General features: G+C 41.9%; 1 protein-coding gene across 1 annotated transcript; it reads left to right on the forward strand.

The window, feature by feature from the left end:
• Positions 1-217: 217 nt before the first annotated feature.
• Positions 218-23,593, forward strand: WNT8B (wingless-type MMTV integration site family, member 8B). Its single transcript, XM_008570606.1, has 6 exons — positions 218-413; positions 18,073-18,106; positions 18,888-19,026; positions 20,028-20,153; positions 21,783-21,925; positions 22,105-23,593. Exons 1-6 carry the CDS (start codon positions 346-348, stop codon positions 22,648-22,650), a joined length of 1,056 nt encoding a protein of 351 aa, XP_008568828.1. The 5' UTR covers positions 218-345; the 3' UTR covers positions 22,651-23,593.
• The last annotated feature ends 1,874 nt before the right edge of the window (positions 23,594-25,467 follow it).

Here is a 25,467-nt window from a genome sequence, read left to right on the forward strand (position 1 = left end):
CATTCTTTCTTTGTCCTCTTTCTCCTCGTCCCCTTCTTCTGCATTTGTCTGGGAGGATCCTGGAGTGTTCTTTTGATCGACTCAAATTTTTCTCTGGCACTTGAGTGCTGATTGGCTGAAGGACTTAGAGGGGGAAGAAAAACTTTAATTAAGTAGATAATCTCTTCTTTGGAAGTTTGGCAGCTCCATTTCACCTCCCCTTAACTCTGTTTGGGATCGCTTACACACCAAGGACGTTGGGCTTGGAGGAGAACTCCATCCCACTGTCACTGAGGAGAATACTTCCCCATCTTATTTCTGTCTCCCAGTTTTTTAGAATTTTCCCTCTCTGTACTCCAGAGGATTATGCTTCTTAGGAAGTCTTCTGTGTGCATCTTTCTTTTCACCTGTGTCCTCCAACTCAGCCACACCTGGTAAGTAACCTGGACTCCTACCTGGAACTGGGAATAGGTAAGTGTAGGTAATATACTGGAGACAGCTCTTTTTCATTTCCAGAACTGTAGGGAGCCTTGAAGTCTCTCCTGGGAAAAAACATTCTATGGAGTAGGGCTCTTCCTAAATTTGTGGCCGATTTCAATAAATCTTAAAAACCCCTACCCATAAAGGAATGGGCTAAAAGAGAAACCTTTCCTATTTTTATAAATTGCTCTACCCCAAATATTCCAAGTGGTTTGGGGGAAAATGGACAGTAACCCTTTTACCAAATCCTGATGTCAGCATTGTGAAGAAGAGAGGAGGTCGTTCAAAGCATGTTCCACTGTGTGTTGAATCTGGTCTGAGGTGAAGGCTGGAGACGAAATTCAACAGGATCTTATGTTGCACTTTCTGACTTTAATTTTTTCAGACTCTTCTAAGGAACTGCTTATGTTGACATTTCCTAGAGATTAAAATTTTATTTGAACTACTCAGTTGGTATTAGGTTAACAAACATGTTTGAAATTAGATTTAATTTGATTTGTTCAATTTACAAAAATTTTTAAATCACTCAGAGAACAAGATAAAGTAGGTGGAAATGTTTGTAAACTGTAAACCATTGTACAAATGATAGATAGTATTATCATCTTTCTTACTTAGCTCTTGGAAATCACATCACGTAAAGTACCTGTACATGTAACTGGTAGTAAGCAAGTACACGATTACATGCACAAGTACAACCTGGGAAGTGCAGGTTGCTAGGGTGTCTGGAGTTTCTCCCCAATTCACATATAAACTCAGTCTCTCTTTATCAGTTCTCATTTTGACCATCTGTTTAACTGAGATATGAATTCAATTGCTACATATACTATTAAGAAAGCAAGAATAGGAGTTTCTTTGCTGAAATAAGCATGCTGTGCTAATTGAGAGTGTATTCTTATCATAAATGAGTCTAAACATCTTTATTGGAATGTTGATAAGAAGCATGCTAACTTAAAACAACTATTTGCAAGTTAATGTAATAATTTGCAACATTTCTGATGATAAACTGAACTACCAAATAATTGGTCAATTTTTAATTGGCATTTTAATTAAATATTTCAACGTTCAAAAAAAAAAATCTTCTCTCCCCTTCATGAGAACAAAAAGACAAAAGGGAGAGGAGACTATTTCAGAGCATTTCTACTGATGTTCATGGTATTCTTCAGCTGATTCAGTATCAGCAAAAGAGAAACACGAGATTCCTTTCCCTAGTCACCAGGGCAGTGTGGAGAATTGTTCTATAAAAAATACCTTTACTGTGTGTTCCCTTCCCTGCTGGAGGGGGTCATGTTCATTTCATTCCGATACTGACACAGCCTCACTGAAAGGTGGCTGCGTTGCTTGTCTGTCCAAATTCAAGTGTCTGGATTCGAAAAGAAAAAAGAGATGTGAAAGAAAGTTCTAATTTAAAAACAGAGTTTAAGAACCCCTTCTCGTCTTGCCTGACTTTGAGGAGAAAGTGTACAAATCTCTTTTACAATGCAATGAGATTTTAATTGCTTTTTCCTATAAGCCCCAGTTTGAATTTAACATTTATGCTTTGCCAAGAGTCTGGTTTTGGTAGCATTTGAGAAGTGATTTTTAAATTTAACATTAAATCTTGATCATTCTTATAATGAAACTATCAGGGTTTTGCCTAAGGTCATCTTCCCCTCTGAACCATGCAGAGAAATTTGACCAACTGCAGCCTGTGAGATGTTTCTCTTAATACTTCATTATCAACCTTTTATGTAAGGACCTGAAAAGTATTTAACAAATAGAGAACCACAATTTCTGCTCGGCTGTTCAGTTGTGGGCCCTCCTGAAATTGCTGTCTAAAAGAGTCTGTCAACAGAAATTCCTGGGCTTGAAAAAAAAATACTGATGGCATTTGCCTACAACATGCAGTTTCACTAGGTAAATCAGTACAAGAGAAATTTTTTAAGAAGAATTGCCACACTTCTTATTGCTGGGATACTTCTGAAGAGAATTATCCTTTGGCAACTTGAGAAAAATATTTTCTTTTAATTTGTTTTTCTTAATACTTATGGCTCCAAAAAAGAGAGTGCATGATACAGCCAAGCAGATGTTGATGGTTGGAATGGTGGCCAGAGATGAGACAATTTAATTTTTCACTTTCAATACATTAACTGGAATAAATAGGCCTAGAAAATGCTGTTTCTTAACTGTTGACTCCATTTTATTCCAAATGATGTCTCATAATGACACTGGGTCTTGCCCAGTTCTGTCCATTTCTCATTCTCTCTCTGCCTAACTCAATCACCAAATCAGAAAGATGCTCTGGAACACAGAGGTGAACTATCACTCTGCTCTCGTTCAACAGAGATCACTACTTCTTCCTCTTTCCAAAGGTCTCCAGTAGAGACTTAAATAAGGTCAGTTTCTCTTCTGCAGAAGGGCGAGAATTTATCTGAAATCTTTGGGATTTAAGGCAGCTTTTGAAAAACATCATCCTTTGGCTCTCTACATTTATGTTTTTAGAATAATGCTTCTATGTCTCTTGAAATTTCATCTGATAATGACATGTGGGACCCCTGACTAGCAAGGGAATCAGTTGCTGCAGAAGGGTCTTTGAATCTATATTCTCACCGAGCATTGTGTATATCTAAAGTTATTGTTCTCCACATATATGTGTTACTGTTTTCAAAAGTATGTTACGAACAATGAAATACAAGCTCACTTAAAAATATTTGAATTCATGACAGTTTTTTGTCATATTAAATTTTTCTAACATTGAATTTTTCTCATTAAGAGACACAAAAAGAACAAGTACAGTCAGGTGAGGGTCCACTCAAGTTGGTCGCATTAGAAAGAGATTCTCATCCTCAGAGAGGTTAGAAATCTCTGAACTTAGAGAAATAAAAAGAAAGGTTTGAGGAACTGCTCTGGGATCTGAGAAATAATATGCCGATAGAAAAGATTCACATATCTAATAGCTTCCCATAAAGGAAGTTCACGATCCATTAAAAAAGCTTGGAATTCATGGAGTGACTCTGAGGTGGACTAGATCAGCAGCTGCACCATAGGAAGGTCTAAGGGCTTGAGACGTGACCAAAGAAATTTAATTCTCAGTTTTGTCACTGATTTCCTCAACTACCTGAGCCCTATGTTTTTCCTTTCAGAATCTCTTATTTCTTGTCACAAAAGACAATTATTATTGCTATTATTAACAACAGGGACTATGAAGTCCTGGGAAGAGACACTTTGCAGCTTTTCTTATGAAATTAGTTTGTATAAATGATAAGTAGGATGCTTTGAATTGTATTTTCATTTTGTGTGTGTGTGTGTGCATGTGTATATATGACACAAGGAAAGACCTCCTTTTTGTGATATTCCATAGAAAGAAATGGGGCATAAAAAAGGACCAGAAGAAAAGGAGTTTTAATCCAAACTCTCCTCCATGGAAAGAGATTACTTCTTTTTTTTTCTTTTTCCCAGCTGGGACAATTGGTTTAATACTACTATATATTGGGTAATGCTATTCTCTCTTGGGACTATTAATAAAATTCTTTTTTCCTGGGCTCCAACGATTCTTTTCCATTTCCACCCAAAAGGCAGAGGAGAATTTATATAGCTTAGAGAGTGAGGTCAATGCAATTTTTCTCAGGATAACTTCTTATTTTTCAGAAAGCAGATTTTTATTACTAGGTGAAGGATCAGGCTGGGTTAACAGTTGGGGGAAACTCTAACTTGGTTCACATAACACTCCCCATATCTCCTATCTGAAATATAGCTACACCCGAGGGCCTCTCGAAACAAGCTACCATCCACTTTGGACAGACTCTCCAGTCTCATTATGAGCCAAATTTTTATGGTTTGTTTTTCTCAGCCTTTATTGTAAGCCCCTGTTATTGATCATATCATTTCTCTGTATGCTTTTAAGGTTAGAGTTTTCTCCAGGCCAAGAGAAGTTCAGACCATAAGGGGATCATTTAAGTTCACCATTATCTGATCGGTCCAAATTTACTTTTTAAAATAGTTTGTTTTCCTAACTTTAGCATCCTCTGGTACCAGCATGTTATGAGACTATGTTCCAGTAGCCCCAGTAAGACCCAATTAAGAGGGCAGTTGTTCAATCTTCCCATGCAACTCCATGAATGAAATTCTTATATTCTCCAGGCCAAGTTTAAACCATCCTGCATAAGGAGGAATTTCTCCTTCACTCAAAACTGCAATTACCTTTTGCTGCTATAAATCTCAGTTCTTTTCCTGTACTCAGGCTCTTCAGGTTTACCATATCAGACTATGAAGTTTCCACTCCATACCAATGTCCAGGATAATAAACAGTAAAGTAATAAGTTGCCCACATTATCCTGTCTGGCATTTCTTCACCTTAATACAGGAATCCTGGATTCCACAGATTATTGCTTCAGGAGCATTCTGTTTGTTTGTTTTTAAACTTTATATTATAAAAAAAAATTATTGTTTTTATAAAGATGGAGAGAACAGCATATATAATGAGCCCTCCTAATTCAGCTTCAGCCATTATCAATTCCTGATGAGTTTCCATCTACACTTTCTGTAGCTGTTTCAACTGCATATAATTCCCTTAGTCTGAATCTTCCACATACAAAATAGGAAAAAGAGGGATAGTAAAAGGAATCTCCTATCTTGTGTCTGAGAAATCTAGGGCCAGTAATTAGAATGAATCTTGGGGAACATTGTACAAATATGATTGCCCTTGGGGAAAAAATTAAGAATACAAATTAGTAAAAAGAGATAAGTCATTCAAATACTTGTTTGAGTTTATTTCTGTTTGAGTTATGGTTGGTTAGGAAAGGCAACAGAAATTGATAGTTGGATCAGATTGGGGAAAGAAAATGTGTACCATGCATTTGGATTTAGTTCCATTAAGTAGTGTAAGTGGCACTAAAGTGCCAGAGCCTGTCAATTTTTCTATCTTGAACTGCTCACATAGTTGCTTTACAGGAGAATTCTCAGGGTGACCATATACACCCACCTTCTTGAAAGGATTGAAATAAACTGGTTTGCATCCATCAATGCAATTGAAAACATGCACATTTTCTAAAGTCTATACTACAGAAACCAAGGTAACAAGATCAGAAAACAAGACGAAATTCACTGCCTCCATAAAGGCTGTGGAAGAAGTTCCTGTGATCCCAGACTTTCTGAGAATAGTGGCTTAAACTGTTCCTTAGCAGCTTTCACTTAGAGACCAAGGAAAGTGAGTCCAGCTTACTCGCTGTTAGAATCCTCATTTAAATGCTAAGTGCTGAAGTGCTTTTTGTAGCTCAGTGTTTCTCAGCAGAGCTTGCTACAATACAGAAAGAAGCAAGGAAATGAGGGCAAGGAAAGACAGTCTATCAATCTAAAATATTCTGGAATACAAATGACGTGTCAGTTTCAGGGGAAAGGACCATCACTTGAGAATTTGTGATTTGCTTAAGAGGGAATCTGCCTGAGATTGTTTTACAGAGATCTACAGTACACAGTGGTCCCATGGGCTATGACATGGCCTTTGCCAGTAATTATATTTGGCAAGGGCATGTCAGTTTCAGGGGAAAGGACCATCACTTGAGAATTTGTGATTTGCTTAAGAGGGAATCTGCCTGAGATTGTTTTACAGAGATCTATAGTACACAGTGGTCCCATGGGCTATGACATGGCCTTTGCCAGTAATTATATTTGGCAAGGGCTGGATTTGAGATAAAGTGGAATTTTGATACACATTTCGTTATAAGGTCTACTACTAAAATGGACACACCTTTTCAACTTTTTTTTTAAGCCAACTGGTTTATAAGACTTCTTTTTCCTATTGCATTATTGTATAGAAAATTCACATTTATAAAAAATATTTTTAGAGTTACTTACAGGGCTGAACACCCTTTGACAAAAGAGATAGAGTTTAAATCCCGTAAAATAGACATGGGAATATGACCCAAAGTAAGCCATTCCTAGGTTTTTTCTTGAAAAAACCTTTACTTGGCCCCCATCTCCCCTGCAGTCATTCCTCCTTTCTCTCTTTCCTTCCAATGCCATCCTCCTCCAGTGAGTAGACGCTGGCTTCCATTTCATAGCCCTTCACTGTCTGTAATCTGGCTTCTGTTCCCCAGCCCTACTGAAATAAATCTCCCCACGATATCAGCTCTGTTCCCTCTTGACACATTTTTAAGTAGGAGAAAATTTGTCTTTGAAATTCTGACTACTTCTCTTTCCGTCAAGACTTGAGATATCTTGTGTCTTCTACTTCCTAATCCCTTCCCCTAGCTAAATAGGAAAGAGCCTGATTTTAATTATTTATCCTTTAGAATAAGAATTAGTCACGCTGTTCACCCTTGAAAAAAATTTTGCACTTTAAACTAATGCTCTCTATTGCCCAGTGAATTGTTCCTAGTTTAAATACCTTTGGGTACTGTCAGAGAGGGGTAGTGAAGACAATTTTGGGACCTATGGGATATCATTTCACAGTTATTAGTAAGACCTGCTTTCTGTGTAATTGCATGTGTGCATGCATATCTGTGCGTGTGCTCTTGCATGTGTGTTCTGTGGGTTAGATGTTGCGGAGGGTAGAGAGTCAGAAGGAAACTCACTCAGAACGAGCTGTCTTTGGGCTCGCCCTAGTCCAAGGCATCTCGCAAGTTCTACGGAGTGAAAAGCTGCTGTCAGAATTTCATTCTAAGAGAAAGTTGCACCACAGAAGCACCTTATAGCTACAGCTCCAGGCAGCTTCCCTATTCCTAACCCTCAACCTGCTTAGCCCCTTTGCCCTGCACTTCCTCTGTGTCAAATCTCTGGATGGAGAAGATCTGTGGTCTACCTTCATCCACTACAATTCTGCTGCCCCTGGGCCACCACCCCCACTTAGAGTAATCAGACAGGCTTTCCTGAAGTCAGCCACTAGAGCCTCATGACCCAGGGACTTATGGACATTCAGAGATGAGATGAAAGGTTAGGGAGAAGCCAAACATGTTACTCAAAGGCTTGTGGGGAAAGTGAAGAGAAGCAGAACAAAAGAGGGGATCAGAGGGCATTTACATGGAAGTCTTGGTGTGGAGAGGAAAACATCAAATTCTGGAGATTCATAGGCAGAAACTTTGCTCTTAAAAAATATGTGTGGGGCAAGGAGAAAGGAAATCTTAACTTAAATCTAAGCCACAACTACCACTGGGACTCAAATGCATCAGGGTACATCTGGCAAATGACTGAGGCTGGCCTGCTGGAACTTGCTGCATGAGACTGAGTAGCTTCCTGGGAAGGAAGTCATACTAAAGGGAGAGGCCGTCCAGCACACAAACTTGGGCTAGTCACAAGGTCCTATTTGTACAAAGGGAGAAGTAAGTCTGAATACAGCATTGTGCTTGGCACTCCCGGCCCAGGGCTCATCCATGCCACGGGCTGTATAGAATCAGACATGTGTTCTCACTGTGGCTGCTAAATGGCTAACTCTACAATGTGATGCAGTACAAACCATCTCATGGGCTATCTAGTTGGAAAAACTACCCCCAAATAGGGAGAAATGGTTGAAACTAAGTGGACAGTGGCTTAAACCCCTTGTTCACGATTAGATATAATTGACAGAGAACAGGAACTTGCAATTTTCTGTGAACTTCCTAAGGAGGTAATGTAATGCAAACTTCTTCAATTGGTATCACGGGCTTTGACTATTAGTGTGTGTGTATCTATGGATAATGAATATTAGGTAAAGCAAAATAAGATAAAAACACACAAACAAAAGAAAAGAAACTTGGACTTTCCAAGAGCAAAAAGAGAAGCTGTGGCATTTGTATTTGGGTTGATCCAAAGTCCCTCCCCTCCTGTCCCAGATCCCTGGGAAAAATTTTTACTGGTGATCAAGCTGATTATGGAATAGGCAATTCAGGAGGCAATACAGCCCATGAGAGAAGCCACATCACACTGAAAAGACATGGGTGTTTCAGGAGCATTAATGTCCTTTACGAAAAAATTTTAATGGTGGGTTCCATTATGGCTAGACTATAGCCACTGAGGTGTTGTGAGGTTAGAAGGTCCCTAGAGTGGAGAAGCAGTGGGAAAATGACATAAAATTCTACAGGGCTCTGATTTACAGGTTATCCACAGCCTCAGAATTACCAACGCCTCTGTATCTGTGGATAGTTCATAACAGTTGAAAAGATATTTAGTAATGAAGAGAACGGCAAGGACTTAAACACATATTAGAAGGAAGGGGAAAGAACTTCCTTGTAAGTGTTGAAATTAGAGGAGCTGTGGCAGAAGGCAGTGAAGACAAGGACAAAAGGACAGTTTGACTAACCAGCCTAGATGGGAGCAAGTGACAGCAGAAGCTACTTACCGTGAAACATTGTTGTGAGAACTCAGAATAAATGACGGGGTGGGGCAGAGCATGTGATGGCTCTCCCAAACTCTTACTGCTGGTAAATTAATTTGGGAGAATGAGGTGGCATTAGAAGTTTATAGGAAAAAGTATAGACCAAAGAATGAGTTCAAGATCCCTTCAGGATTGGTGACAAGAGGGCAGAAGTAGTACAGCTTGGTGCAGAGAATGTAAAGTAGTAGCTGTGGCATAGGGGACTTCCGTGAGTGGGGGTAGTTAGTGGAGGGGCTAGGACAGATGGCCCCAAAGACTCAGAATCCTTGTGGGCATTTTCCACCCCCCAAAATATGTTCTTCCTGGTATGGGGAAGATGGACATAAACAAGTCAGCTGTAATTGCTAGGAAAACACTCTATAACATGAAGAAAAACTGCAGGGAAGGAAAGAGACCCATGATTTCAATCTCATTGCAGTCAGAGACAGCCCTTCAGGGCGGTAGCCAAAGAGAGGTTTGAGAGCTGCCAAAGCCAGAAGGGGCTCCACGCAGGTGAGAAAGGAGAGATTGCCCACCAATTTGTTACTGTTGCAGTTAGAGCAGTCATCTTCCAGAAGACTGAAGAAATAATTTGAGTCTGCCAGGGCTTCAAGTTATTATTATTAGGTATTAGATGCTTGTAGGCACCTCCCTGTTCTCCCTCTGGCCCGGTGTTCCTCAAGTGGAGGCTGGGGCTCCTCTGCAGTACAAGCAGCTCAGGAACATGTACGTGCAGATTCCTACCACCCCCCACCCCCCCCCTACTTAACGAGAGTCTCTGGAGCTTGGGCCCAGGAATCTTCATGTGTAATAAACTCCCCCAGAGGATTCTGATGAGACACCTCTAAAAGAATGCTAAAGCAAGACAGACAGGAGGAGATAGGAGCAGGGCAGGGGAGGAACCCGGTTCTGCTGGCTGCGCACTGCAGCCCCCGACAGTCAGTGGGAGTTGGTGGAGCACAGCTGTCGCTCACGCCCTCCACCAGTGGGACTCACGGTACAGCCAGGGGCAGGACTGGGGAGATGCTCTCACCTAAGTCACCCTCTTCAGGCACCTGGGGACAGCGGCAGGGCTAGAGCTGCAGTCAGTTTTGTTGAGGAATTATCCTGCTTACCTGGCCAGACCCTAGTCCCCGTGTGTTTGCTTTTGAGTCAGTGGAAACTACCGCCTCCTAAGGTAATAAAGAGCCTGAAAGAGTCTTCCCTAAAGTCAGAAAGTGCACTGCTGCTTATTCTCCAGGGAGTCATGATAGGGGTGGAAGAGGTCCAGGGTGGGTGACTCAGTAATGGCCAGTATGCCAAGGCCAATGCACACTGCTCTTGGATGAGCAAGGCGCTTTTAGCATGAGGTCCCTGAAGGCTGAGCCCAGGAAAAATACTAACAGAACACCAGAGAGACTCCATTTAATGCATTGTTTTCAAACTCCCATTTCTTTGGAAGGATGGCATTCTTTGAAAGGACCTCCCTTTGAAGGGGCTCCAAGTGGGGCTCACCACTTGGATTCAGCATGTCTGGGCATCTCAGGAGAATTAGTAGGTCTGCAGGCACCAGAAGTTTATCTAAATGACTATGGAATATTCCCAAGAGTGCATTGGCTCTAAAGTGAGAGAACTGAGAAGATCCAGCAATGAAGCTTGTCACTTGAATTTGCTAGCAAGCCTCTCAGCTACAGTCCAATGAAGGGGCTGAGAGGTTACTAGGAGGAGGTGCTATAAGCAAAAACTGAAAGAACTATTTTACTAAAAGTCCAAGTTTTAGTAAAACTATTTTACTAAATTCTTGTACACAAATGACAGTTTTGATATCCAAGTGGAAAAGTAAAACTCTAAAGAGGGTTAGAAAACGTTTGTCCCTACTTTTTCAAATTTATTTTTATTTTACATATTTTATATTAATCAATATCTTATTTTATATTAATATATTGTTTAATATTAAATTTAAATTAATATATTATGTTATATTAATTAATATATTACATATTTTATATATAGCCTTATTTTTTTAGAGCAGTTTTAGATTTTCAGAAAAATTAAGCAGACAGTACAGAGAGTTCTCATGTGTGCCCTCCCCAACCCCTGCACCCAGCATCCCCTAATGTATGTTTGTCCCTTCTTTTTTACACATAGAACCCAGTGTGAGCAGCAACAGTTCCCAGAAAACAAGCCCAGGGGATGTGGCAGTACCAGAGCCTATGTCTGGCAGACATGGCTGTCTTGTGGCCATAGAAGAAGGGAAGGCTGGAATAACGGAAGAATTAAAAACTAGCAGAGACAATGTGATAGCAAACTGGGCTTATTTATGAGTGTGTGCAAAACATCACTGAGACCTCCCAGAAATACTTACCAAGAATTTTTCAGGAACCAGGAGTCCTGGATTAGCACGTGGAAATAAGAGTAAGGGAAATATGGGTTGCAGAAAAGCACAGCAGTTAAGGGGTACATGCCCTGGAATAAGACTACCTAGGTTCCAGTCCTGGCTTTACCACATAACTAGCTGTGTGATTCTGGCTAACCACTCTATATTTCAGTTTCTGTATCTGTAAAATGGTAGATACAATAGTGTTTACTTCTTATAATTGTCATGATAATCATATGGGCTTAAAACATGTAAAACACTTAAAGCAGTATTTGGTGTACACAAAATAAATACTCAGTATAAAGTATAGTACCCACATGGGGTTGTTATGAAAATTTAAAAAGATGAAACTGGCAAATCACTGAGAAGAGCTCCTGCCATGCTCAATAAATATTAGCTATTATTATGTGATAAAAATTAAATTTTATGTGGTATCAGTATATCAATATACTGAAAGACTAACATAAGGGGAAAAATTATAAAAGTTTTACTTGGCCGTATAAAAGAAAAACTAAATACAGTTAGTTATGCAAATTGCTTACCACTTATGCCTAATTACTATGAAGCACAATAACAATTATACATAGAATTAAGTGTGTCAGATTGACTTTGCTAAAGGTTTGATTATAACACTAACCTCTGTGCACATATGCTCGGTGTTCATTGTCTGTTACTCTTGTAGTATGATCATCTGCTAACGTAGCTTAGTTATCTGCTCACTACATGAAAAATTAGTGGCAATGTTAGTGCCACGCGCTTCCTTCTCATATCCCCCCAAATCTCTTTGCAGTCCTTTTCTCCCCAAATTTTCCATTGCATCTGAAGATCTTTCCATCCTTTTTTCAAAAACCTTTAATTTAATCTATTTTTATAGAGTACTTACTATGTAAGTCACTATAATTAGGAGCTGAAGGGTATACAAAGATAATTAAAGCAGCCCATATGTATAGCCAAGTATACGGGAGTAAAAAAGAAACCAATATGAGGCAGAAAAACGTTGCTGTGAGGCTTCAAGAAGTACTGGTTGTGCTTTTGAAGTAGATGCTTATTCAAGAGTAAATAAGATTTTAAAATAATAGCTTTATTGTGATGTAGTCCGCACACCATAAAATTCACCCTTTTAAAGTGTACAAATCAATGGTTTTTAGTAAGTTCACAGACTTCTGCAACCCTCACAATCAATTTTACGTTTCCTTCATCCTAAAAAGAACCCCTTATCCATTAGCAGTCACTCCCCATTTGCCTCCCCTCAGCCCCTGGCAGCTGCTAATCTACCTTCAGTTTCTATGGAATTGTCTCTTCTGGACATTTAATATAGATAGAATCATACAATTTGTGGCCTTCTGTACCTGGCTTCTTTTACTAAGAATGATGTTTGCAAAGTTACCCATGTAGTAGCATGTATCAGTACTTCGTTACTTTTTATGGACAAATCATATCCCATTATGGATACACCACCTTTTATTTATTCATTCATCAGTTGATAGACATTTGGGTGGTTTTTACTTTTTGGCTATTACGGATAATGCTGCTATGAATACTAATGTAAACGTTTTTGTCAGACATAGGTTTTCAAGTCTCTTGAATATATACCTAGGAGAGGAATTGCTGCATCATATGTTACTTCCATATTTAACCCTTTAAGGAATTGCCAGGCTATTTTCCAAAGCGTCTGTCCCATTTTACAATCCCACAGGCAGTGTATGAGGATTCTGATTTCTCCACATCCTCATCAACACCTATGGGTGTCTTTCTTATTTTGGCTATCTTAATGGGTACAGATTCTTGCTATGTTTTTGTTTGTTTGTTTGTATTTCCCTAATGACTAATGATATTGGGCATCTTTTCGTGTGCTTACTGGCCATTTGTATATCTTTTTTTTTTTTTTTGTAGTAATGTCTATTCAAGTCCTTTGACGATTTTTTAATAGAATTGTTTGTCATTTTGTTGCTGAGGTTTTGGATATTTCTTTTTATTTTGGAATATTTGCAGAATGCACACCAGTTGAGCATTCCTAATCCAAAAATCTGAAATCCAAAATGCTCCCAAATCTGAAACTTTTTAAGCACTGCCATGATGCTCAAAGGAAATGCTCATTGGAGCATTACATTTTCAGATTTTCAGATTAGGGATGTTTAACCTGTACTAAGGATAGGAAAGATTTAACAGAACAGCATGAACAAAGGCATAGAGGCATTGAATGCATGGATGTTCAGGAATAGCAACCAGTTTAGTTTGACCAGACGATTGGACAAGTAGAGATATTTAATGGAAAATGAGTCTGAAAGAGTACGTAGGGTCAGATTACAGAGAGCCTTGAGTGCCAAAAGTAGGAGAACTATGGAAGATTCTTGAGAATGCATGGATGTTCAGGAATAGCAACCAGTTTAGTTTGACCAGACGATTGGACAAGTAGAGATATTTAATGGAAAATGAGTCTGAAAGAGTATGTAGGGTCAGATTACAGAGAGCCTTGAGTGCCAAAAGTAGGAGAACTATGGAAGATTCTTGAGCAGAAGGATGACATCAATATCAGGCTTTCAGAAGATCTAGGTGCAGACTAAACACCGGATTGGGGCAGGGTCAAGACTATAAGCAGAGAAGTCAGTTAGTGGAGCTTCTACAGTGGTCTAGGCCAGAGGTCACAGCAAAGGCCGGGATAGTAAGAGTAGAAAAGAGGAAACTGGTATGTAAAAAATACAATAGAGGTACAATACACACAGGTCTTGGTAGTTGATTGGTTGTTGAGAGTGGATTGGGAAATACTTGGGAAAATAGTGGTTCCATTAACAAAAAATAGTAAAGTCAGGAGAAGTGGCTAGTTTGGCAGGAAAAGTAAGGTAGACACATTGTCTTTACAATTTAAAACATTCCCAAGAGAGAAATCTAGCATTCATTTGGAAGTGTAACTCTGGATCTCAAGACAGAAGTCAGGGCTGAAGGTAAATATTTGAGAGACATTACATAACCATGACAGTTAAAGCCATGAGCATGAATGAGGGATTCTCTCCTATCCCCCTATCTCTCTAGATAGCAGCTCCTTCCGAATTTCCTTAGATGGTATTTCTTCCTACTCCCCACCCTAAGTGTGGGTTCCCTTCATTCTTTCACTCAACAAATATTTATTAAATGCTTATTATTCCCAGGGCGCTATTCAAGGCACTGGTAATACTCGGTGAACAAATCAGACCAAAAAAAGATCTGCCTTGGGCTGGCCAGGTAGCTCACTTGGTTAGTGGTTAGCTCACTTGGTTAGAGTATGGTGCTGATAACACCAAGGTTAAGGGTTCAGATCCCCTTACCAGCCAGCCCATCCCTGCCAACGCCCCAGGTAGCTCACTTGGTTAGAGTGTAGTGTTGATAACACCAAGGTTAAGGGTTCAGATCCCCTTACCAGCCAGCCCATCCCTGCCAACGCCCTCAAAAATAATCTGCCTTAATGGAACTTATAGTAAGATAAGACAAACAGTAAATAAACAAATACGTAAAATATATAGTATTCAGATGATAAAAAGTGTTATGGAAAAAAATGAAGCAGAGAAAGGGGATGTGGGAGTTGCAATTTTAAATAGGACGATGGAAGAAAGCCTCAAGGAGAACCACACATTTGATTAAAAGGCTGATGTAGGTGAAGGAACAAGATATGTGGATATTTGAGTAAAAAGCCTTCCACGAAGGGAAAACAGCCAGTGCAATGACCCGGAGGCTGGAGAGTGTCTGGTATGCTTGAGAAGTGACAAGGATGCCAGTAGGGCTAGAACAGAGGGGAAAGTAGTAGGAGATTAGGTCAGAGGCAGACCTGGAGGCCAGATTGTATAGGATGTTATAAATCATTTGACTTCTACTCTGCATAAGATAGGAAGCTATTAAAGGACTGTGAGCAGAGAGTGGCAAAATTTGATTTGTATTTTCAAGCTATTAATCTTTAAAGAGACCAACCATTTTGAATATAGAATGTGGAAGAATAAGGGTGGAAGCAAGGAGATAAATAGTAGACTTTTGCAATAATCCAGACAAGAGATGGTTCCAGCTTGAACCATGGTGATAACAGTGAAGGTACTGAGAACTGGTTAGATTATGGAGGTATTTTTAACTGGAGCCGGCAAGATTTGAGGACAGATTGAATACAGGATGTGAGAGAAAGAAAATAGTCAAAGATAACTCTCCAAAATTTTTGTCTGAGCAACTAGGAGGTTATTTACTAGGTGGAGAAGACTACAGAAGGAGCAGGCTTGGAGTGATGGCAGAGAAGATCAGGAGTTAGTTTTGGATATGTTAATTTTGAGATGCCTATTAAACACTGAAGGAGAGATGTCAAAAATATATGTGGGTATGCAAGTATGGAATTCAAAAGAAGAGCTGAGAATAGTTGAGAGGGTACAGGAAGGCATAAACGCTTTGAATGGCACCTAATCTAGGTGGTAATATCAGCAACTGCACACCCTCATGGGGAATGGGAAGCTTGAACCTCCATCCAGGGGTAAACTGGTTATACCATGTTCTGTCTGTAGAGAAGCCTCCATCTGTTAAACAAATTTTATATCTTCCATGTTCGTTAGCATCTTTCCTTCAACCATATGACTGTTCCTAGATGGCAGCCATGCAAACACTTAAATTCTTTCCTTTTTGGTTCTCTTTGCATCTTCTCACAGCACACACTGTCTATGCTTTCTGCAATCTATATTTTAACCCCCCAAAGGACATCATGCCATTGTCCCAGTAATCAAGGACAAGGTCCTCTTCCTTTGATGATGACCACAAGGATGCAGTCTTTTCTCAATCTTGGATATTTTGGATATGAGTAAGCCAGCCATGTGGTTCAAATGTGTCTGCAAATAGCTCAGGGGTTAACAACACAAGTCACTTTATGGGAACTTGTCTTTTTCATCTTTTTATATGGCGGCCTCTCAGTTTAACATTGTTTTCCACAAACTATACAGATTTTCAGTGCTGTGTGTGTTTTATATGAAGAGAATCAGTCAAGCCCTATGGCTTCTGACAAGAGACTGAAGCTTCTTGGTCTGTTCCGTTTCCAGTGCCCTTTCTGGGGATATTCAGCATCTCATTGGCATTCAGAATTGCAAGTGTACACCAACTTTCATGGAACAATATATAATGATTCCCATTCATTATTACATTATAATGGAAAAAGAAAGATAATAGATAATATATGTTGGCTAATTTTCTTTCTTTTTTTTTTTTTCTTTTTGTCTTTTTTCGTGACCGGCAACAGGATCACAACCCTCGGTGTCGCGCCCGCACCGCGCTCAACCAGTGAGCAGACCGGTCTCTATATGGGATCCGAACCCTCGGCGGGAGCACCGCCGCACTCCCAAGCATTGCACTCTACCGAGTGCGCCACCGGGCTGGCCCAATAATTTTCTAATTCCTGTACTGAAGTCATCCTCCAAATCTCTAGCTTTCTGCAGATTATATACATATATATGCATGCATTTAACTTTTGATTTTTATATAATTATAGATTTGCAAAAGTTGCAAAGAAATGTACAGGCAAATTCCATGCATCCTTTTCCCAATCTTCCCCAATGTTAACATCTTAACAACTATACTACAATATCCAGAAAGCTTATTCATACTCCACCGTTTTTACATACACTCTCATGTACATGTACTCGTGTGTCTGTGTGTGTGTGTGTAGCTCAGTGCAATTTTGCCATATGTGGAACCTTGCATAACTGCTACTACTGTCAAAACACTTAAGTCTACCATCATCCCAAGATGCTTGTTACTCTTTATAGCAACACCCAACCCGCCATCCCAAATCCGTGGCAATCATTAATCTGTTCTCCAGATATATAGTTATGTTATTTCACTATTGTTACACAAATGGAATCATGTAGTATATATCCTTTTGAGAACACCTGTAATATAATTTCCTTGAGATTCATCCAAGCTGGTGCATTTATCAATAGTTCATTCCTTTTTATTGCTGAGTAGTATCCCATGGTATACCACAGATTTTTAAACCATTCACCCATTGAAGGACATTTGGGCAGTTTCCAATTTGGGGCTATTATGAATAAAAGCAGCTATGAGCATCCAAGTACAAATTCCTGAGTAAAAGTAGGTCTTCATTTCTCTGAGGTAAATGCCCCAAAGTGCAATTGCTGAGTCATATGGCAAATCCATGTTTAGTTTTAAAAAGAACAGCCAAGCCATTTTAAAGAGTCAGATGATTTACTTTTGGAATTTAATTATGACTCAATCCCTAGAGAGATGTTCCACTTCATTTCTCTGAGGTAAATGCCCCAAAGTGCAATTGCTGAGTCATATGGCAAATCCATGTTTAGTTTTAAAAAGAACAGCCAAGCCATTTTACAGAGTCAGATGATTTACTTTTGGAATTTAATTATGACTCAATCCCTAGAGAGATGTTCCACTGTTTACCTCTTCCTGATTACATAGCTCTCCTTCCAAAAGCCCATGGAGTCAGACGAACCTGGGTTCAAATCCTGCTTCACTCACTCATTAGCTAGGTGTGCTTCGACATATATTTAACATTTTTTGAGTCTCAGTTTCCCAGTTTGTAAAACCCCTGTTAATAATGCCTGATAATAATGCCTGAGACAGTAAGGATTTAACAAGATCAACATGTAAAATGCTGGCAGTAGAGCATCTGGCACACAGTTGTGAATTAATGCTAGCTCTCTCCCCACCCCATGGCAAAATGATAATCAAACATTCCTCCCAATTTTTATGGTATTGAAAATTTTAACTGACTTTAAAAATCTAAAGAAATCATACTACTTTTATTCATACTTTTCTTTTACTAAAAATATATCCTTAGTAGGTTCATCATGCATAATGTTTCCTTGCTAAAAACTAGTTTCTCTTTCTTCCTATCCATTATATTTGCTGAAGTAATCCTCATAACTCTTGGAAACAGAAACAAGTTGATGTCTCTCCATTATACTCTGGTTTTTCTCTCTTCTAGGTCAGTGAACAATTTCCTGATGACTGGTCCAAAGGTTAGGAAAAAATTTCTTTGATTAATATGGGTTTCACCTATCTTAGTTTATTGACTGAAAACTATACATGTTGATTTCTTTTCACTATATGCACATCTTTTATTATGCTGTATAGATTATAGGTAGAAAAACCGAGGCACAGAGAGGGTTAGTGACACACCCAAAACCACACAGCAAACAAATGTTAGAGCCCACATAGGAATTCAAGAATACTGATTCTGAATTTATGGACACAATTTTCAGAGCCAGAATAGTCAACAACCTTTCATGAGTGTCAGGCTGCAAAGTCACACATACTTCTCAGTGCAAGAGTAGCGTGCAGTTGCCCATCTTTGAAATGCTGGAATTGTACTACACGATCTCTACGTGGAAGGGTGCTTCCAGCTCCAAAATGTTATTTTTTAAGATAGTAATGGGATGAGAACAGCTAAATTTTCATGAATTATGTGATTTGGGCTCATTTTGGAAAGACAATATAGTATAGTGATGAAGGGTAGTAGGGACTACAGTCTGATGAAATTGTTTCATTCCTAGTCGTGCTATCTGTGGGGCCTTGGGCAATTACTTCACTTCACCTCTCTGAGCCTCAATTTCCTAAACTATAAAGTGGTACCTGTTTCATGAGGTTATTTGTGATGTTAAATGAGACAGCATATTTAAAGTACTTCCTCTGTCATTATTGTGGAGGGATAGGAGAATGGGCGGGAAGAGACCTATTTGGCCAGTTTAGGGCAAATGCTTCCTAAGTTCAGTCTGAATTTTGACCGCTGTGTCCCTGCAGGCTTACCTCATCTATTCCAGCAGCGTGGCAGCGGGTGCCCAGAGTGGTATTGAAGAATGCAAATACCAGTTTGCCTGGGACCGCTGGAACTGCCCTGAGAGAGCCCTGCAGCTGTCCAGCCATGGCGGCCTTCGCAGTGGTAAGGAAAGCTTCGGCCACAGCTCCCCGGACCCCCTGGTCACAGGTTAGAGCCCCGGGGATGGCCCCCTGCCTCCTCTATACCCTTATTCCTCACCTGGTCTCTTCTCTCAGGTCATCTACCTCTCTGGGATCTTCTCTCTTCTTTCTTTACCTCCTCTTTCTCACCTATAGGGTTTTTTTCTTTTTCCCCTAACACCCTCACTGCTCAACGAACAGACTTTGTCTCACCCCCAATCCTTGTTGGCTAAAAGTTTCCTCACAATATAATTAACATCAGGAAGTAAGCAGATGCCATAATTCTTCATACCTCTTAGCCCCTTCCTTCAGCAGACTTAGCAGAGAGGTACTGGGCAAGTGGAAACTGACTTGGAGACCAGCTAGCATCCTTGGCCTCCCAGTTGGCTAAAAGTTTCCTCACAATATAATTAACATCAGGAAGTAAGCAGATGCCATAATTCTTCATACCTCTTAGCCCCTTCCTTCAGCAGACTTAGCAGAGAGGTACTGGGCAAGTGGAAACTGACTTGGAGACCAGATTCCCATGGACAAGATAAAAAGTAGCCACGCCAGTAAATGAAAAAGCTGCCAATCAGAGGTTTTTTTCAAGGCTAACTGCACATGCCTCCCAGACCCCAATGTTCCAGGAGGAAGTGGGGAAGGGTTCTATATAACCCAGCCATCAGATTCATCTCCTTCCCCATTTCTTCTTTGGGCTCTTTCCCAGCTAAATCTTTTACAATCGTGCATGCCAACAATGATCTAGCCACCTAGTCATGAGCTGAATGTGTGAGCTGAAAAGACAGGAGGGAAGAAGAGTAGGGTTGAGGCCAGGGATGGAGCAGACCCTGGAAGAGGGTAGGGTACATTATAAAGATAGGGAGATAGGATGGAGCTGGGAAAGGCAGGTATAATGATTGTATTAAAGGAAGATAGCATGACTGGTATTTCTTCGGGCTGTAACCCCTTCCTCTAACTCTCCGGATTTTTTATTCCTGCCAGCTAATCGGGAGACAGCATTTGTACATGCCATCAGTTCTGCTGGAGTCATGTACACCCTGACTAGAAACTGTAGCCTTGGAGATTTTGATAACTGTGGCTGTGATGACTCCCGCAATGGGCAACTGGGTGAGTAGTGTTGCAGGGACGGGCAGCGCAGGCCAGTTACGTTTGCTTAAAGAATGAAAAGCTTGGTGGGGTGAAGAGCAGTTGTATTCTTCTGATGAAGAAAAGCATGCTGAAGATGAATGAACCAGTTTGAATGCAAACCCTACAGTGAGAAACCAGGCTAAATGTAGCTTGGGGCCCTCTTCTCCGATTGAGTGCTTTCCTTAACTTAAACATATTACTGCTGATAAAAAGGAATGACACTCGCTGCCAACTCCATCCTCTCTGTTCCTTCTTTCAAATACAGGGGGAACTTCCTTCAGGGTTGCTTATCCCTGTCTACTTTCCACTCTTTACCTCCACTGCTGTCTCCAGTCCTCTGTGCCTTCCCGCTCAACTTCCAATTTTGTTCTTTCATATAATTTTACCATGCCTTCTTTCCCCCTCGATGCTTGAGCTGTCTTCGCTTTTTTTTTTAAAGAAGAAAAAGACTTACTAGATTTGTCAAAGACACTAGCATAATTTCCTTCCTTGGGTATTTTTCCTGTTTACAGAAGTAATAGAAATTAATCACAGAAAATGTGGAAAACACAATATGAAAAGCACAAAGCAGCAAATCATACATTATTCTACCTTCAGAGATAATCCATATTAATATTTTTAGAATAGCTTTCTAGTCTTATTTTCTTTACTTGTATGTACATACATATATATATACACACACATATATATGTATACACATTCCTTTTTCACATATTTAAGATTATACTGAAATTATGTGTTTTTTTCTCTTAACCAACAAACATTCACTTCTCGCAGTTCAGGAGTCTGAGATATACACACATATATATGTATACACATTCCTTTTTCACATATTTAAGATTATACTGTAATTATGTGTTTTTTTCTCTTAACCAACAAACATTCACTTCTCGCAGTTCAGGAGTCTGAGAAGTCCAAGGTCAAGGTGTGGGTAGATTCAGTTCCTGGTGGTGAGGGCCCTCTTCCTGGCTTGCACGTCTGTGTCCTCACCACAATTGATCTCATCAATTCCTTCTTTTGTCCATTTTAACATAAAAATGTCATGAGCGAAAGTGAGAAGTTTTTTGTATAATTAAAGAGACACCTGGTATGAAAGCCCGCAGCCATGGGAAGCTCTCTGTGGGGCAAGGCAGTTTCTGAGGCCGGGAAGTCCACAATCCAGGGAACACAGCTGGTGAAGGTCTTGGTGGTGGTGACAGTGATGGCAGGGTATCACATTGTGAAAATGGCAGAGCAGAGGGAGCAAGAGCTCTTCGCTTTTTTTGAGCCGCTTTGTTCTTTCCGGACCTCAATCACTGGCCGGGTACGTGTACGCTCTGCCCACTGGGTAGAGGAACATACAGAGGAGCTCGCGGGCACCCTGGAGAGCATCCACTCAGCAACTACTTACGTCATGGAGCCCTCAGCAGGGCATTGGCTGAGGTTGGAAGTAGGCGCATAAAGGTGGCAAAAACAAATCTTCTGGTCTGAAACTAATCCGAACACAGGGCACTCACCCAACCTTAATCCTTCCCTGTCCCGGACCCCCGCAAACCCAATTAAAAACAGCAGCCCAGGAGGCTCCGCGCCGCCTGCTCTATGACCTTTCCTCCCCCTGCACTTTTCCAGGGGGCCAAGGCTGGCTGTGGGGAGGCTGCAGTGACAACGTGGGCTTCGGAGAGGCGATTTCCAAGCAGTTCGTTGATGCCCTCGAGACAGGACAGGATGCCCGGGCAGCCATGAACCTGCACAACAACGAGGCCGGCCGCAAGGTGAGTTCCGCAGCCCCTGGGCTTAGGCAACGGGCTCCCTCCACTCCTAGCCTAGGTGCGGCCTCCTCTTCAGTTCATGAACAGGCTGGGAGCAGCAGGCGCCGAGCGGGCGGGCCAAGCGGACCAGCTGCACGCCTCTCAACCCCGCAAGGGCCTCTCACTCCCAGCTCTCTCCCCAGGCGGTGAAGGGCACCATGAAACGCACGTGCAAGTGCCACGGCGTGTCTGGCAGCTGCACCACGCAGACCTGCTGGCTGCAGCTGCCCGAGTTCCGCGAGGTGGGCGCGCACCTGAAGGAGAAGTACCACGCAGCGCTCAAGGTGGACCTGCTGCAGGGGGCTGGCAACAGCGCGGCCGGCCGCGGCGCCATCGCCGACACCTTCCGCTCCATCTCCACCCGGGAGCTGGTGCACCTGGAGGACTCCCCAGACTACTGCCTGGAGAACAAAACGCTGGGGCTGCTAGGCACCGAAGGCCGAGAGTGCCTGCGCCGCGGAAGGGCCCTGGGCCGCTGGGAGCGCCGCAGCTGCCGCCGGCTCTGCGGGGACTGCGGGCTGGCGGTGGAGGAGCGTCGCGCCGAGACCGTGTCCAGCTGCAACTGCAAGTTCCACTGGTGCTGCGCTGTCCGCTGCGAGCAGTGCCGCCGGCGGGTCACCAAGTACTTCTGTAGCCGCGCGGAGCGGCCGCGGGGAGGCACTGCGCACAAACCCGGGAGAAAACCTTAAGGGTCTCCTCTCACGCCTCCTTTTCCCGTTTGTCCTTGGCTTCTTTTAGAGACCCCAGTAACAGAGGAACCTAGGGAATGGGGATCCTGCACTCTCCAGCCTAGAGATCCTTAGAGGGAGAGACTCTGCAGTCTCTCCGGAGGTTGCCACTTTCCAACCTGTTTCCCCAATTCCTCTGCGCTCTCTTAGAGCTTCACAGCCCGCACTTAGGTCTGAGAACTCTCCGTTCCAAGGTTCTGAGCTATTGATCTTCCTTGGACTAGTATGAGAATAGGAGTTCCTCCTCCCCTTTCCTAGCTGCTCTAACGCTTGACCTAGCCTATCAAGCTTTAGGAACCGGAAGTACCCTTCTCAGACATGCAGGGCCCAGGCAAAGCCATGGCTGTTCTCTTTTGCCCATTGTCTGCTACCAGGTCTCAACCGCAGCTGCATGTCCCTTCTGCAGAGCCTCCCACGCTTCTGATTCCCTGCTAATTGTTGACATAGACTCCTCAGGAATCTCTAATTCTTTCTCTCCCCTTTTCCCTTTCCTTTCTTTCCCTGAAGAGAAACAATGAGAAAACTGACCTGGGAAAAGCATACCCTTGGGGTTGGTTGCTAGAAGCAGATGTTGAAGACAGAGGAAGAGGGAACCCTAGAGTGCTGACTTGCTAAACACCATGGGTGCTACTCATCCTTGTGATAGCACATCACTAATAGATTTTACCAGAGGGGCAGCGACCTTCCTAGACAATCACCCAAGGTACTCCCGACACATACCCAAAAGATCTAGACATACCAGTCATTCCCTACACTTTAAAGTTGTCTTCACCCTGTTCCTAAACTATTTCTTCCCAGCAACCAACTTTACCTCTTCTCCTTCCCCAAAGGATCTTTGTTCCTCTGAGCCAAGACTGAGGTAAATAAAGCCAATTTCCCATTCAGGCCCTAGTCTGCACCTCTAAAAGCAGGTCATAGAAAGGAGAGCTGGGACCCTTCTTTTCACTAACCTGGTTATCAAAGAGGTAGGTTGAGGGCATTGGAAGTCTTCCTTCAATAAGTAAACCTCCTACAATGAAACTGTTGCTAATAGGAAGTTCAGCACCTTGAACTTTAATTTATTGAAGTCACTGCGATATGTGCCCTTTTTTCCAGATACTGAACTTACTCTTAGTGATACTGGGGGTGGGGTGGAGTGGGGTGGGGTAGAGGATGTGACCTCTAGGCTCTCTCCTCCCTCCCACCTTGGCAGAATATCTTCTTCCCTAGAGACTTGCTTCCCTTTTGGCTTCCTTAAGTAGTTATCCTGACCTAACTCAGGCTAATCTGCCAGGGATTAGTAAATCATCCACATAAATCTTCCACTAATACAGTCACTCAGTAGCCAAGAGCTTGCTGCTTGTGGTGCTTGAGTCTTCTGGTTTTATTCTCAGAGAGAAGCAGTACAGCAGGGACTTGTTGATCAAACAGGGCTCTGGGGAGGAACTGGCAACCCCTGACAGGCTCTCTGCAGCCCAAGGAGTTTCCCCGCCAGCTCCCTTTCCCAGTCCTGGGTCTGCACACTGGCAGCTCTTCTGGAAAGAACTGGTCAGATGCTAGACAACCTCATCCCTCCTCTCCCAGAACGGGAGAAAGCACAGGGGCTCCAAGTAAGTAACAAAAGCCGAGGCTGTAGGAGCCGACCTGTAAAAGTGGAATAAGAGCCCTTCCGCTTTAATAGGTCGGGAAAATACAGCTCCCATATTCCAAATTCAAACAGTGGCCAGGTCAGACCTCATACCCTCAGCCTCACCCCTACACATCTTCTGAGGTTCCCCTTCCTTATCAGGGGAAACACTTCTCTTCAGGGTCTCCTAGTGCTTTGTTTCCAGCTCTATCTGCAAAAGGCCCTTTGCTCCTTCCCTCAGCTTTTATCTGGGCCTCCTGAATTTCCCAACTCATCCTTCTTCCCTAATCAAGCAGCAGCATACACTAACCTAGCTGTCCCACTTGGCAGAATTACTTGATAGGGTATGGGAAGAAAGTCTGGCAAGGCACCTAGAAAATATAAAAGTACAATGGTGTAAAGGAAAGCTATGTTCTCCAGGAGCTCTCTCAGCGTAAAAGTAAGAGAATTATCATGCTTCATATTTGACAACTCCAGGTCGGTACTCTGAACATGTCATACTGCCAGAAAGTTCTTTCATAGGTTATTGTGTTGTATCCCCAAATGGATATGACTGATTCCAGATTCATTTGAGTTCTATAAAGAAAACATTACTGAGCTAGCTTAGATCTGTATTGCTTCCCCCCGCCCCACTTCATTATCCATTCATTCATTTGTTCACTCAACAAACACCAGAGTGGACACAGGGTGGTGAACAACACACCAACATCCCTGCATCAAGGAGTTTAGATTCTCGTCTTATACTCAGTCTCCAGGGCTGTGTTCACTGTTACAAATGTGGACAATACAGAACTGTTGCTTGGAAAGACACCTTTGAGGTCAGCTAGTCAAATCTTCTGTTTTACAGATTTAAACTGATGCTGAGAAAGATGACTGTCTTGTTCCATCAATTAGTAAGTTACTGTAGGGTGAGTACTGGAACTCAAGCCCCTTCCCTCCTCTTCTGTGCTCTTTAGGAGCCCATCTGTCTCAGCCAGAGGACAGAAGCAAAGGGAGGTCCTGAGAAGTGACAAGAACACTGGTTGGGGTGGGCAAAACACTGTCTCCTTCCTGTCCCTGGCCTGTGAGCCTACACACAGGCAGGGCTTTCTTTTCTTGAAAAGAATCCCAGCTTCAACTGGCCTTAGCAGCAGGTTAGGGCAAAGACAGAGACAGGGTCGTCCTCGGCGCTG

The sequence above is a fragment of the Galeopterus variegatus genome, unplaced genomic scaffold, assembly GCF_000696425.1.
Source record: "Galeopterus variegatus unplaced genomic scaffold, G_variegatus-3.0.2 Scaffold619, whole genome shotgun sequence".
In the NCBI taxonomy this organism is placed as follows: Eukaryota; Metazoa; Chordata; class Mammalia; order Dermoptera; family Cynocephalidae; genus Galeopterus; species Galeopterus variegatus.

Excerpts from the sequence above, each read along its gene's own strand:
- WNT8B (XM_008570606.1), top strand. The coding sequence starts at position 346 with ATGCTTCTTAGGAAGTCTTCTGTGTGCATCTTTCTTTTCACCTGTGTC. Across the intron at positions 414-18,072 it reads CTCCAACTCAGCCACACCTG|GTCAGTGAACAATTTCCTGA; the intron begins GTAAGTAACCTG and ends TCTCTCTTCTAG. Across the intron at positions 21,926-22,104 it reads ACAACGAGGCCGGCCGCAAG|GCGGTGAAGGGCACCATGAA; the intron begins GTGAGTTCCGCA and ends CTCTCTCCCCAG.